At 42.6% G+C, this 11,916-nt stretch overlaps 1 protein-coding gene and 1 pseudogene across 1 annotated transcript; both read left to right on the top strand.

Annotated features, from left to right (window-relative positions):
- Nucleotides 1-4,360: 4,360 nt before the first annotated feature.
- Nucleotides 4,361-6,191, top strand: LOC117308329 (transcriptional adapter 2-alpha pseudogene; annotated as a pseudogene).
- A 3,002-nt stretch (nt 6,192-9,193) lies between these two features.
- Nucleotides 9,194-10,878, top strand: PI3 (peptidase inhibitor 3). Its single transcript, XM_004310335.4, has 3 exons — nt 9,194-9,326; nt 10,174-10,497; nt 10,718-10,878. Exons 1-2 carry the CDS (start codon nt 9,245-9,247, stop codon nt 10,494-10,496), a joined length of 405 nt encoding a protein of 134 aa, XP_004310383.3. The 5' UTR covers nt 9,194-9,244; the 3' UTR covers nt 10,497; nt 10,718-10,878.
- Nucleotides 10,879-11,916: the final 1,038 nt, after the last annotated feature.

The following is an 11,916-nucleotide window of genomic DNA, read 5'->3' on the forward strand; positions in this document are numbered from 1 at the left end:
AGTATTTTTGTATGGTCTATGATTTCTAAATTTCTTTCTTATTTTAAAATCAGTAGATTTTCATGGACCAGTTATTGAAAGGAATATCTTACTGGAGTGGGATGGGTTGGAGGTTAGAATAGTTTCCTTAGTTTCTTAGCTCAAGGGCTCCCTCCTCTGTTGCTACAATAACGGACAGTTTTCTTAATACACGTGTGGACTTCTTTGATTGTTAAGTACTCATCTGAAATAGGAGGGCTTCCGCCATCAGCCATGGCCACTAAGAGATATTACTCCAACATTTCAAGGTAATAACCTCTCTCAGTACTCCATATTCTTTTTCCCCGATGCATTTTTTTTTATCTTTCTTTTTTTTTTTTTTTTTTTTTTATCTCCCAGCACTTGTGTCCGACCTTTCTTGTTCTCAGACCCGTTCACTTCAACTCCCACGCAAGGTGGGTGCTTTGCCTTCTGAGAGGTGAATATTTACTGATGTTTGGAAGTGTAAGTGTGGGAGGGTGCAGGGGTATGGCAGGTACCTGCAGTGTCTTCATCAACAAGCATTTCAACTGATCCCAGAATGCCTTCCTGCAGGGGTTGTAAAGCAAATGCCTATTTTTTCCCAGACTCTTTCACATCCAGGATTTCACGTGTGATTTGGATTCTTACAGTGAAATGTGCTCGTACAATAGCTGAAGTTCTTTTTCTGCTTGAACTACCTAGAGTGATTTCTTTTGACTGCATCAGAATAACGCATTATTATATTTTTACATTATGACACATAATTTAAGCATCTCTTCTTAACACTTGCATTAATGATTACATGTATATAGGGACTTCCCTGGTGGTCCAGTGGGTAAGACTCGGTGCTCCCAATGCAAGGGACCTGGGTTCGATCCCTGGTCTGGGAAATAGGTCCCACATGCGTGCCACAACTAAGAATCTACATGCCGCAACTAAGAAGCTCACAAGCCGCAGCTATAAGACCCCACATGTCGCAACAAAGACCCCGTGCAGCCAAAATGCATAAATAAATTAAATAAATATTTTTTAAAAGTGATTACATGTATATAATCACTTCTTTAGATACAACTCTCAATTAGCCTTTCTCCACTCACATGGTTGCTTAAGTTCTTTATTCTTTATGAATTTTAATTTTCTTTATTTGATATGTTCAGATCACTTTTGCTGTGATGAAATAAAATTCATATTTTCAGGCAGGACAAAAAAAAATTAAACATAAAATTCTCTCTCTGCATTCGTTTGGGTCTCTTCCCTCCCTCCCTGATAAGCAGTGTGCATCTGCATTACACATTAACCAAACCTCCTCAAAGATAAGAGTGTCTGTTTGACCATAAAGATAATTTTTTCCCCTTTCTTTTGACACTAGCAGTGCAACTTCTTAAAAGAATAGCATTCTTTCCCAACTCTGTAGTGGTCATGGACTTGCTGCTCTCTTTGTATGTGCTTACCCGGAATATGTATCCTTGGTGAACTTTGTGTAAAGTATCAATATGTCATTTTGATGTATGATTCTTTGTCTCGAAAATGTATATGACTGTGCCTTCAACTTCCACCTGGTGGAACAGTTTCTCAGAGCTTCCTGAGAGTCTGTATTCCGGATTATAATTCTCAGTTTGGCTCAAATAAAATTCCCTCTTTTCTTCTTTTTTTTTTTTTTTTTTTTTTCCAGTACTTGGGCCTCTCACTGTTGTGGCCTCTTCCATTGCGGAGCACAGGCTCCGGACACGCAGGCTCAGCGGCCATGGCTCACGGGCCCAGCCGCTCCGAGGCATGTGGGATCCTCCCAGACCGGGGCACGAACCAGTGTCCCCTCGCATTGGCAAGCGGACTCTCAACCACGGCGCCACCAGGGAAGCCCCCCTCTTTTCTTCTTAACTTGACTGTTAACTGAAGTTTCGTCGACAGTTGTGACAAGCAAAAAAATTAGAAACTAATACATATAAAGGAAAAACTACTCATACTTGTCCCCTCCCGTCATCATCATGTAACCAATGTTCACAGCAGTGTGTATTCCTTCAAACTCTTTTCCTTTTTCATACATAAATATTGTCAGGAGTTCTATATTCGACTGAAATATTATCAAAACACATATATTACTCTTCTTTTTTTTTCTGTTGGTAAGATTTCATGGACATTTATATTTATAAATGTAATAGGATCACATCAGACTTGATGAGTTCTTTGGTAAAGCAATATTTATTTATTTGTTTGTTTTTATTTGCCTCCTCCTTCCTTCTATCCTACCTTTTTAACCTGTATCCTCCTATCAACCATTCAGGGAATGTATATTAATATTATGATGTGCGGCCTTCTTAATATAACCAAAGTGATATTTGTTTACTACAGCCAAGTTGAAAACATACTCTCATTATGTGCAATCATCTGTTTTTGGACTCTCTATTCTGTTTCATTTACATATCTATCATTGTTGTAATACCACTTTATCATAATTATTACAGCTTTAAAATAAACCTTGATATTTCCTATATCAAGTCTTATTAAATTATTCTTCAAGAGTATCTTGGCTATCTTGTCTTTTGCACTTTTTGTATGCATTTTAGAATTATATTGCCTTTTTTTTTTTTTTTTGGTTTACTTTTACAAAAACCTTTCTGGGGGTTTGATAGCATTGAGACTAAAAATCAGTTTGAAGAGAATTGGCATCCTTATCATATTCAGTCTTCCAATCCATGAACATGGTATACCTTTCTGATTTGAGGATGTTAAAAAATGTCTCTCACTAAAGTTTTCTAATTTCCTCTGTAGTGGTTCTGCACAAAATTTATTACATTTATTCATAAGCTCTTCATATTTTATATAATTATATATATCAATAAAATTTCATTTACTGATTTGTATTGTTGATGTATAGAGTACCATTGATTTTTGTATAGTTCCTTTGTATGTGTCTGTCATAATAAACTCTCATGGATTCTGACAATTTATCTGTAGATTTGTCTGGAATTTTTTGAACACAGTTGCATCATCTTTGAATAATGACAGTTTTGTTTTTTCTTTCCAATACTTACTTGCACCTTTTATTTCTTCTACTTGTCTGATGCTATAGAATAGGTTATCCCGTATAATATTGAACAGAATTGGGAATAGTTCCTGATTTTGTAAGGAGAGGTTAAAACCTTTCACATTTGTGTATGATGTTTGCTATGGGGTAGTTTTTATCACTTTAAAAGAATTATTCTTCATTCCTAATTTGCTATTTTTATATTGCAACTGCATCTTGAATTTTATTGCATGCTGCTCTATATCTAAGCTTATATTTTTTCTTTAATCTGTTAGTGTGGTGAATTACATTAATTGAGTTTCTAGCATTAAACTACCTTTGATAGCTAAGATAAATTAAAATTAGTCACAAAAAATTGTCCTTTTTGCATATGACTGCATTCAGGTGGTAAGTGACTTATTTAGGATTTTTGTGTTCATGAATCTATGTTCTATGAGTGAGACTGGCTTAGAATCTTCCTTTTTCATAGTATCCTTGTTGAGAATTTTATTTATTTATTTATTTGTTTATTTTTATTATTATTTTTTGTGGTATGCGGGCCTCTCACTGTTGTGGCCTCCCCTGCTGCAGAGCACAAGCTCCGGACGCGCAGGCCCAGTGGCCATGGCCCACGGGCCCAGCCGCCCCGTGGCATGCGGGATCCTCCCGGACCAGGGCACGAACCCGTGCCCCCTGCATCGGCAGGTGGACTCCCAACCACTGCGCCACCAGGGAAGCCCCAAGAATTTTATTTTTTAACAGCTTTATTGAGCTATAATTGACACAAATTCTTATTAAGTTCTGGTATCAAGATTATGTTTACTTCATAAAACGTGCTGGAAATTGTGTCTTATTTTCTATTTATATCATATTAGAATTAGTTGTTCCTTGATTGCCTTTTCTTATGAAGAAATCTGATCCTAATGCTTCTTTTTGGTCAAATAATTGTTGACTGTTGATTCCATCTCTCGGATAGTTACAATATTATTCAGATTTTCTACTTTTTCTGGTGTCTGTTTCAATTTAGAAAGTTTTTTTTTCTATGATCCCTTTTGTATCATTTAGATTTTTTTTTTTGGCACATGAATTGAAAGAAAATAATGAACCAATTTCACCAGTTTAAGGATATCATGAAGCAGAAATGCAGAAGTCCAGAGCAGAAGTAACCAAACAACAGGAGGCAATATCTAGATAAGAGGAGGAAAGGGTGCCACCCTGAGCTGTTTTGTGCAGGTCTAAGAATGAGTTAAAATTTTTATTTAGGTGGAGGAGGGGGACGCGGTGAGGGGGGTGGTGGCCAGCTTTGGTGTATGTGTTGGCCAGTTCTGAAATCTCCTTGAAAGATTCCTACATTGAGGAAGATCAAAGCAACAGTCTTTGCCAACTGGGAAATGGACCGTTTGAGTTCCTTTAGCATGTTTCACTCGAGGATTTGAGTACAAGAAACATCAAAGTATTCACACTTACGAAATAATGACCTCAGATTTTCCTGTTCTTGACCCCAGCTGGACTGCTCAAGAAGAAATGGCCCTTTTAGAAGCTGTGATGGACTGCGGCTTTGGAAATTGACAGGATGTAGCCAATCAAATGTGCACCAAGACCAAGGAGGAGTGAAGCATTTCATCAGTAACCATCTGTTTGCATCTACCCTGCTGAACCTGAAGCAAGCAGAGGAGGCAAAAACTGCTGACACAGCCATTCCATTTCACTCTACAGATGACCCTCCCCGACCTACCTTTGACTCCTTGCTTTCTCGGCACATGGCAGATTTCAATGAGGATTTGACAATTATTCAGAAGAGGACTTGAGAGACATTGATTTTGTTGAAGATGACTCGGACATTTTACACACTCTGAAGATGGCTGTTGTAGATATCTATCATTCTAGGTTAAAGGAGAGACAAAGGAGAAAAAAAATTATAAGAGACCATGGATCAATCAACCTTAGAAAATTTCAGTTAATGGAACGGCGGTATCCCAAGCTAGTCCAAGAGCCTTCAGAAACAATGAGGCGATTTGCAAGGATAGTGGCGCCGGTGGAGCATGACAAGTTCATTGAAAGCCATGCATTGGAATTCGAACTCCGAAGGGAAATCAAGAGGCTCCAGAAATACAGGACAGCAGGCATTACCAATTTTTGTAGTGCCAGAACCTAGGATCACCTCAGAAAGACTCCAGAAGAGGAACGTCTCAAACGCCCTATGCTCCCAGAGGTTCTCCAGTACATCCAGGACCGTAGCGCCTGCCAGTAGTGGCTCCGCCGGCAGGCTGACGTTGATTCTGGCCTGAGTCCTTCCGTACCAATGGCTTCGAATTCAGGTAGACGAAGTTCACCACGCTTGAACCTCACTGGCCTCCCTGGCACAGAGAAGTTGAATGAAAAAGAAAAGGAGCTCTGTCAGATGGTGAGGTTGTTCCCAGGAGCCTATTTGGAATACAAATCTGCTCTACTGAACGAATGTAACAAGCAAGGAGGCTTGAGACTGGCACAGGCAAGAACACTCATCAAGACAGACGTGAACAAAACATGGGAAATCTATGATTTCCTCATCTGAGAAGGACACATCACTGAAGCCTGAGGCTCTCTGGGCCTAGTGGGCCAAAGGACAGTACGGGCATTCTGGAGTTTGTCTCTGAGCTGAATTCTCCTTGTAAAAAGAGGGGAAGAAACAAAGGAAACCTTAACTTGTATGAATGTCTACGTTCTTCTCCACCCTGCTTTAAAATACTCCTGTTGTTGGTCCTGTGCTGCAGAGTTACGTGCTAGATAAGCTATTATTAATTGTGTGCGGGCATTCTTTCCTAACACCTCTTGTAACGAAAACAAGAACCATGGTACCTCACATCACAGTGTTGGTAGAAATAGAACTAAACCAGTCTTTAGTCCCAGGAGTCCAGCTCAGATCCTTGTACTTGCTTGGGAGGTTGGTTCGCTGATTATCTGTTTTGCCTTCAAACATTACAGACAGGTTTAAAATAAAGAGGTTACAGAGAGAGAAAGCTTTCTTCTTATGTCTGAGGATTTTTTTTAAGCTGACAGCTTATGTTTATGAGCAAAGAGGAGGAAAATCTCCCCATGATGGTCTTGTCCCAAACTGCATCTTCAACTGTAATGTCTGGCTTTGTAACCTGCAGTCTGGCTGTCTAATCTGCAGTAGACTTTTGAGGAGGTGGCACCGGATATAAAATGTCTCTGTTAGTTTTAGAATTAATGGATTAAAATGTTTTGCTACTTAATTTGTGGGTGTGCCAAATATTCTGGTAACTAAAGCACACTTAGGGTGTTGGAGGCACACCTCATCATGCTGCACTGTCTCTGCTAACATGTGTGTCCTGGGCTCACCCTGTTCTCACCCTTGGCTTCCCTGGGTGCCAGACCCCTGTGGATGGAGGTGATGCAATTAACCTCAGTGTTGCTTAGATTAAGACCGAAACCCTAATTTCTCAATGGTGAAAGGCTAGCCTACAATAAGGAGTTACTTGTAAAACAAAAGGAAAGCCTTTTCATATATGGAACTCACTAGATATGAGGGTGAGTGACCCCACCATATCTGAAACTTGGTCCTCAAATCTTTCTGCACAATAAGAAGCCAAACCCTGAGTCAGGGTTTTCCCTTTTCTGTTAGAAGCAACGTTGTATAGAAATACTTCAGAATCCGCACAAATTACCTCCAGTAGCTGACTGATTCTTTAATTCCTTCAACATTCAAAATATCTAATTCACATATTACATGCTTTGTTGGAAGTATCTGCTCAAACTTCTTGACTGATGTAAATATGCATGCAGTTTGCTAATAGATTTCATCTATGGGGTAACAAATGAAATGGAAACTCTTAGGATCTGAGGGAAACAGAATAAAAGACTTCAGTGTTTAAAAAAAATTTTTTAGGGCTTCCTTGGTGGCGCAGTGGTTGAGAGTTCGCCTGCCGATGCAGGAGACACGGGTTCGTGACCCGGTCTGGGAAGATGCCACATGCCGCGGAGCTGCTGGGCCCGTGAGCCATGGCCGCTGAGCCTGCGCGTCCGGAGCCTGTGCTCTGCAACGGGAGAGGACACAACAGTGAGGGGCCCGCGTATCGCAAAAAAAAAAAATTATTTATAAACCGTATCACAGACAAACGACCTTTCTCTATAATAGATAAAGAGTGCTTAGAAATTAAGAAGAAAAAGGTTAATGACTATATAGGAAAATGAGCAAAAGAAATGAAGTTTTCAGGTAAAGAAATATAAGTGGCTTTTAAAATACGAAGAAATGCTTGAAATAATTCATGATAGAGAAATGCTAACTAAACACTTCAGCAATGTATCACTTCTCACCCATCAGATTGATAAAAATCTCAAAGATTTTGCTCATGTTCAATTTTACTAGCTGATCCAAATTTACTTTCAAATCGGTTGCATGAATATATACTCTCACTAGTAATGTGTGAGGGTTTCTTTTCTCTACAGGTCAACAAGAAAAAGATAGACCACCCAATTAGAAATGAGCAAGATGCTTGAATTAACAGAAAATTAGAAAATCCAAGAAAGTGTTGCCTCTGTGGAGGATGGAGAGGGAAGAAATTGGATAGGAGTAAAGGCTAATAGGGTAATAGGCTGTAGAGTAAATAGTCTCCTTTTTCACCTGGCACGTGAGTACAGGCTTCCATTGTAATGCTTTAATTCTTTAAAGAATATAGGTATGTTCTACACAATTCTTTTGTTTGTATAGCTTACTTTGCAGTGAGCTTTTTAAAATTTTTTTTTAAAGTAGCCTGCAGACTCTAATGTTCTGACATTTGTTTATATCTCCTTAGTGTTTCAGCATTGGTAGGCATGTGGTCCGAGTCCAAAGAGACAAAGGTGAAGATTTAAACAACTGGCTTACTATAAAATAATTAGTTTGCTTCAATCGCTGTCTCACCCAGAGCTCAACTGTCATTTCCACAATTCAGGTTCTGTCCCTGACAACACCCAACTCACCCAACAACACCCAATTCATTTTTATTACTCTGAACTATGGTAGCAATGACAAAATACCTTCTCAGACTAGCTTAGGCAGAAAGCCAATTTATTGGGTCATAACTGAACTAGGGGAAGGGTGTGGGAAGAGCTGCTCTCAAGATAAAGGGGAATGAAGGGCTGGTTTGTGCCTTCCGATTCCTCTCTCACCATCATTTCTCTGATTTTCTAAGTGAATTAGTTTCCTTTTTCTTGCACAGTTAACCTACTCCCAGACTGGAACCATAGCTTCTGGAGTTCCCAGGCTCATCTCTACCACCTTTACCAAAAGGAGGGACTTCCCCCTTCCCCTTAGTGTCTATTCAAATAAAGGACATCAGTAGACCTGAGACACACACACACACACACACACACACACACGCACCCTGCTGTGACTGGGGGTCAGGCTTTCATGATCAGCAGTCCCCATTAGATTCCTAAGTTGATGGTACAAAGAAACAAGAGTTCTTCAGAAGAAACAGCATGCTGTTCTAAGAAGGAGGAAGCCATGTTGGATGTATGCACTGTAGATGTCCACCTTATAGATGATTTATATTTTCTTCCTTTTATTTTATGGGTGTTTTCTCTCTTCTGACTGTGATTTCAAGGGCATCATGCCATTCCAGATGTCAAATTCCACCTTCCCTGTTACTTTCTTGGGGCATTTCAGAGACTACCTGTGAAATGGAAAAGTACACTGATTAGTCATTAGACGTCCAAGGCAAACATGCCTTTGAGAGTTTTTCTTGGGGTTAGGGGAGAATGAAAGAAAAGCCCAGCTTGATGCTGGGAGGGGTAAACTGTTAGGGTAGGTCTGGGTGGGTCTTGCAGGAACAGGGAGTAACTGGGGAACACCTTGCCTATGAAAACTGAACATCAGACCTACCACTGACTTGTTAAATGACCATGGGTGATTCCTTTCTCTTCTTGGGGCTCCATATTCTTTCTATTCTAAGTATGAAGAATTTGGCTGTAATGGTGCCCAAGGGGAGCCAGCCCTGCTTCTTTGTGAGAAAGTGAGGTAGCTATTGGGGCTATGAGAGATGATGCAACAGTAACTGCCATTTCTCCCTGTAAATAATCCTTGGGGAAGGGCCCAAGGTGCTTTCCAGGATGGAAGTGGATATTTCCTGGTAGAACTAAGAAAATGCACCCCTTGTCCCTTGTGAAACCACAGACCCACCCTTGGCACCCGGCCAAGCTGGAGCTGCATAAAACTAGGTTTGGCCTCAGCTCTTAGCCATTCACCTTCCTGACAACATGAAGTCCAGAAACTTCTTGATCCTGGTGGTAGTGCTTCTTGTCCTTGGGACGCTGGTGGCAAAGGCAGCTGTCGTAAGAGGTGAATAGGGAAGTGGCCTGGGTGGGGCTGGGTTGGGTTGAGGAGAGGATGTTGGGGGCAGCCTGGGTACTGACAGGGGGTACTTCCAGAGCAGCAGGCAGGGCTAGAGCCCACTCTTCAGCCTGGACAGTAGGTTTCCAGCGTATCCAGAGAAGTAGGAAGTTGCCTACTAGACTCTACATGCTTTCCACCCCAGGACTGAGATATCAGGGCTGTTTGTGGAAGGAGTGTTGTTACATGACCTTGGCCTCAAGTGTTGATACTTGGACAGAACGTTCAATGAAGTGAGGGGTCCCAGGAATCTGGTCGCTGGGTGTGGGGTCTGTCCCCTGCCTATCTGCCCCGTAAAATCACCTGTCATCAGTCCTCTAAGAGAAGGTTAAGAACCAACAGGGCCTCAAAAATCATGTAGTTTGAAGACCCCTATTTTCCAAAGGAGGACATTGAGACCTAGGGAGGGGTGAGGATTTGTCAAGACAGTCTCCAGAGCCAGGATGGAGCTCAGGTCTCCTGGTAAGTGTCTCACGGCTCCTTTCCTTTCCATTAAGTTTCCTCAGAGATGCCAAAGTGACACCTCTGAAAGACACTTCAGTCTGGCATATCCTCGTGAGGACCCTAAGACCCAGAATGGAGGGTGAGGGGAAGAAATGGACACCCGAGGAACCCCGGTCCCAGCCTTCCAAGAGCACAGACCCCAGCTAGCCCTTGAGATAGCTCCCCTATCTCAAGTCACATTTTGAGGGACACTGCAGTGAACAGTGGCTGGACCTGGAGGAAAGACTAGTTAAAGTTAGTTAAAGCAGGTACACTGTTCTAAATGTGGGGATATTTCTTTGTTGTCCTAAAGGTCAAGGCACTACGAAAGGCAATGTTCTGATCAAAGGACAAGATCCAGTCGAAGGTCAAGATCCAGTCGAAAGTCAAGATCCAATCGAAGGTCAAGAAGATCCAGTCGAAGGTCAAGATCTAGTCGAAGGTCAAGATCCAGTCGAAGGTCAAGAAGATCCAGTCGGATTCCGACAGTCCACTAAGACTGGCTCCTGCCCCAGCGTTCTGTTCCAGTGCCCCTTCAAACATCCCACTCACAAATGTGTGACAGATGATCAATGCTGGGGGCTCAAGAAGTGCTGTGTGGGCTATTGCGGGAATGTCTGTAAGAATCCCCGGTGAGGTGAGAACTGGGTGGAGGAAGAGGTGACCTGTGAAGGCACAGAAAGGCTGAGAGGTGGAGAGTGATCCTAGGTTGGTGGGGGAGAGGACATGGGGAGGTGATGGAGAGACCGAGGGGTCTCGTCCTGAGAGGGATGACAAGTGGACTTGGTCCTGCCTCCCACTGCCTCTGAGTCTTTGACCTGCTGAATCACATCTCTGATTCTCTTTTCTCCTACCAGGTGGAGTCTGTTCTTGCTGCACCGGTGAAGTCCCCAGGGATGCAGATCCTGGTGCCTGTAGCACTACCCTCTCCCGCACTGCCCATTCTTCCTTTCATCCGGGTGCCCAAACCTGGGATGCCTCTCTCATGGACTCTCCAATAAAAGACCACTTTCTACTCCATTTGTTTCTGGCTCCTATGACTTCTGGGCCCCTGGAAGCTCTGGGGGGATGGGTGTGGAGTTGGGACTTCCAGTCCCCAGTGGCGAGTGGAGAGGGACCCACGGCAGATGTTACTGTTGTGTGAAGGAGAGCGGGGGCAGGAACGAAAGGCCCATTCCTAGGGTTCACTGTAGAAATCCAATAATCAACCCAAGAACTGCAGCCTCTATTTCACCAGGAAATGGAAACCTAGACATTTTGCCTTTGGCCTTGGACCGGGGAAATAAAACCTAAAACCTTCCCAATTGACCCCTACTTCTGACCTGGCTATGATCAACCCTGTCAGTGTGACTAGCCAACCCTTGTGGCTAAATCTATAGCTCCCTCCTTCTTTTCCTTTCATGTTTCCCAGGGATCTATGTCCTCCCAAGAAGACATAGAAACACATGCTGGGAAATCCCTGCTCATGAAGCATTTCTCCTATTCATGCCTGAGGGGCCTCCAATAACACATAATTCCTTTGGGTTAAGCGACATCCTCTCCCAGCTTTCTATTTGAAGATGTGAACGAGGACGCAAGACACACTGAGTCCCTGATCCTTTCTTGTGATCGCTGAATAATGTTCTCTGGAGATGTACAAGTTGGGGTAGAGCAGACTCGAGGAGTGAAGACAGCAGAAGGGTGTATGTTGGGCAAACTTGGATGACCTCGTGGCTCTGCTGTTGGCTCACCTGCCCCACTGTCCTTGGACAATGAAGTTCTCAGGGAAGGTCAAAGCCACAGGGGGAGGAGCATTTGGGGTGAAGTGGGCAGAGCACAGGCTTGGGCGTCAGGAGACCCGAGTTCTAGCCCCAGCCTCCTCCCCAGTTGTTGGATGACCTCAGACAAATCTCTGAGCCTCAGTTGTCTACTCATTCTGAGGGGGGTTGAATGAAATCATTCTGGAAATATAATAATGAATGTCAGTTCAGCCCTGACATTATGGCCCCTGAAACACCTCTTCTTTCTGTGTGTGTGTTGGGTTCCTGCTAGAGGGGAGGTGGGGAGCAGAGGCTTT

The sequence above is a fragment of the Tursiops truncatus genome, chromosome 15, assembly GCF_011762595.2.
Source record: "Tursiops truncatus isolate mTurTru1 chromosome 15, mTurTru1.mat.Y, whole genome shotgun sequence".
NCBI lineage: Eukaryota > Metazoa > Chordata > Mammalia > Artiodactyla > Delphinidae > Tursiops > Tursiops truncatus.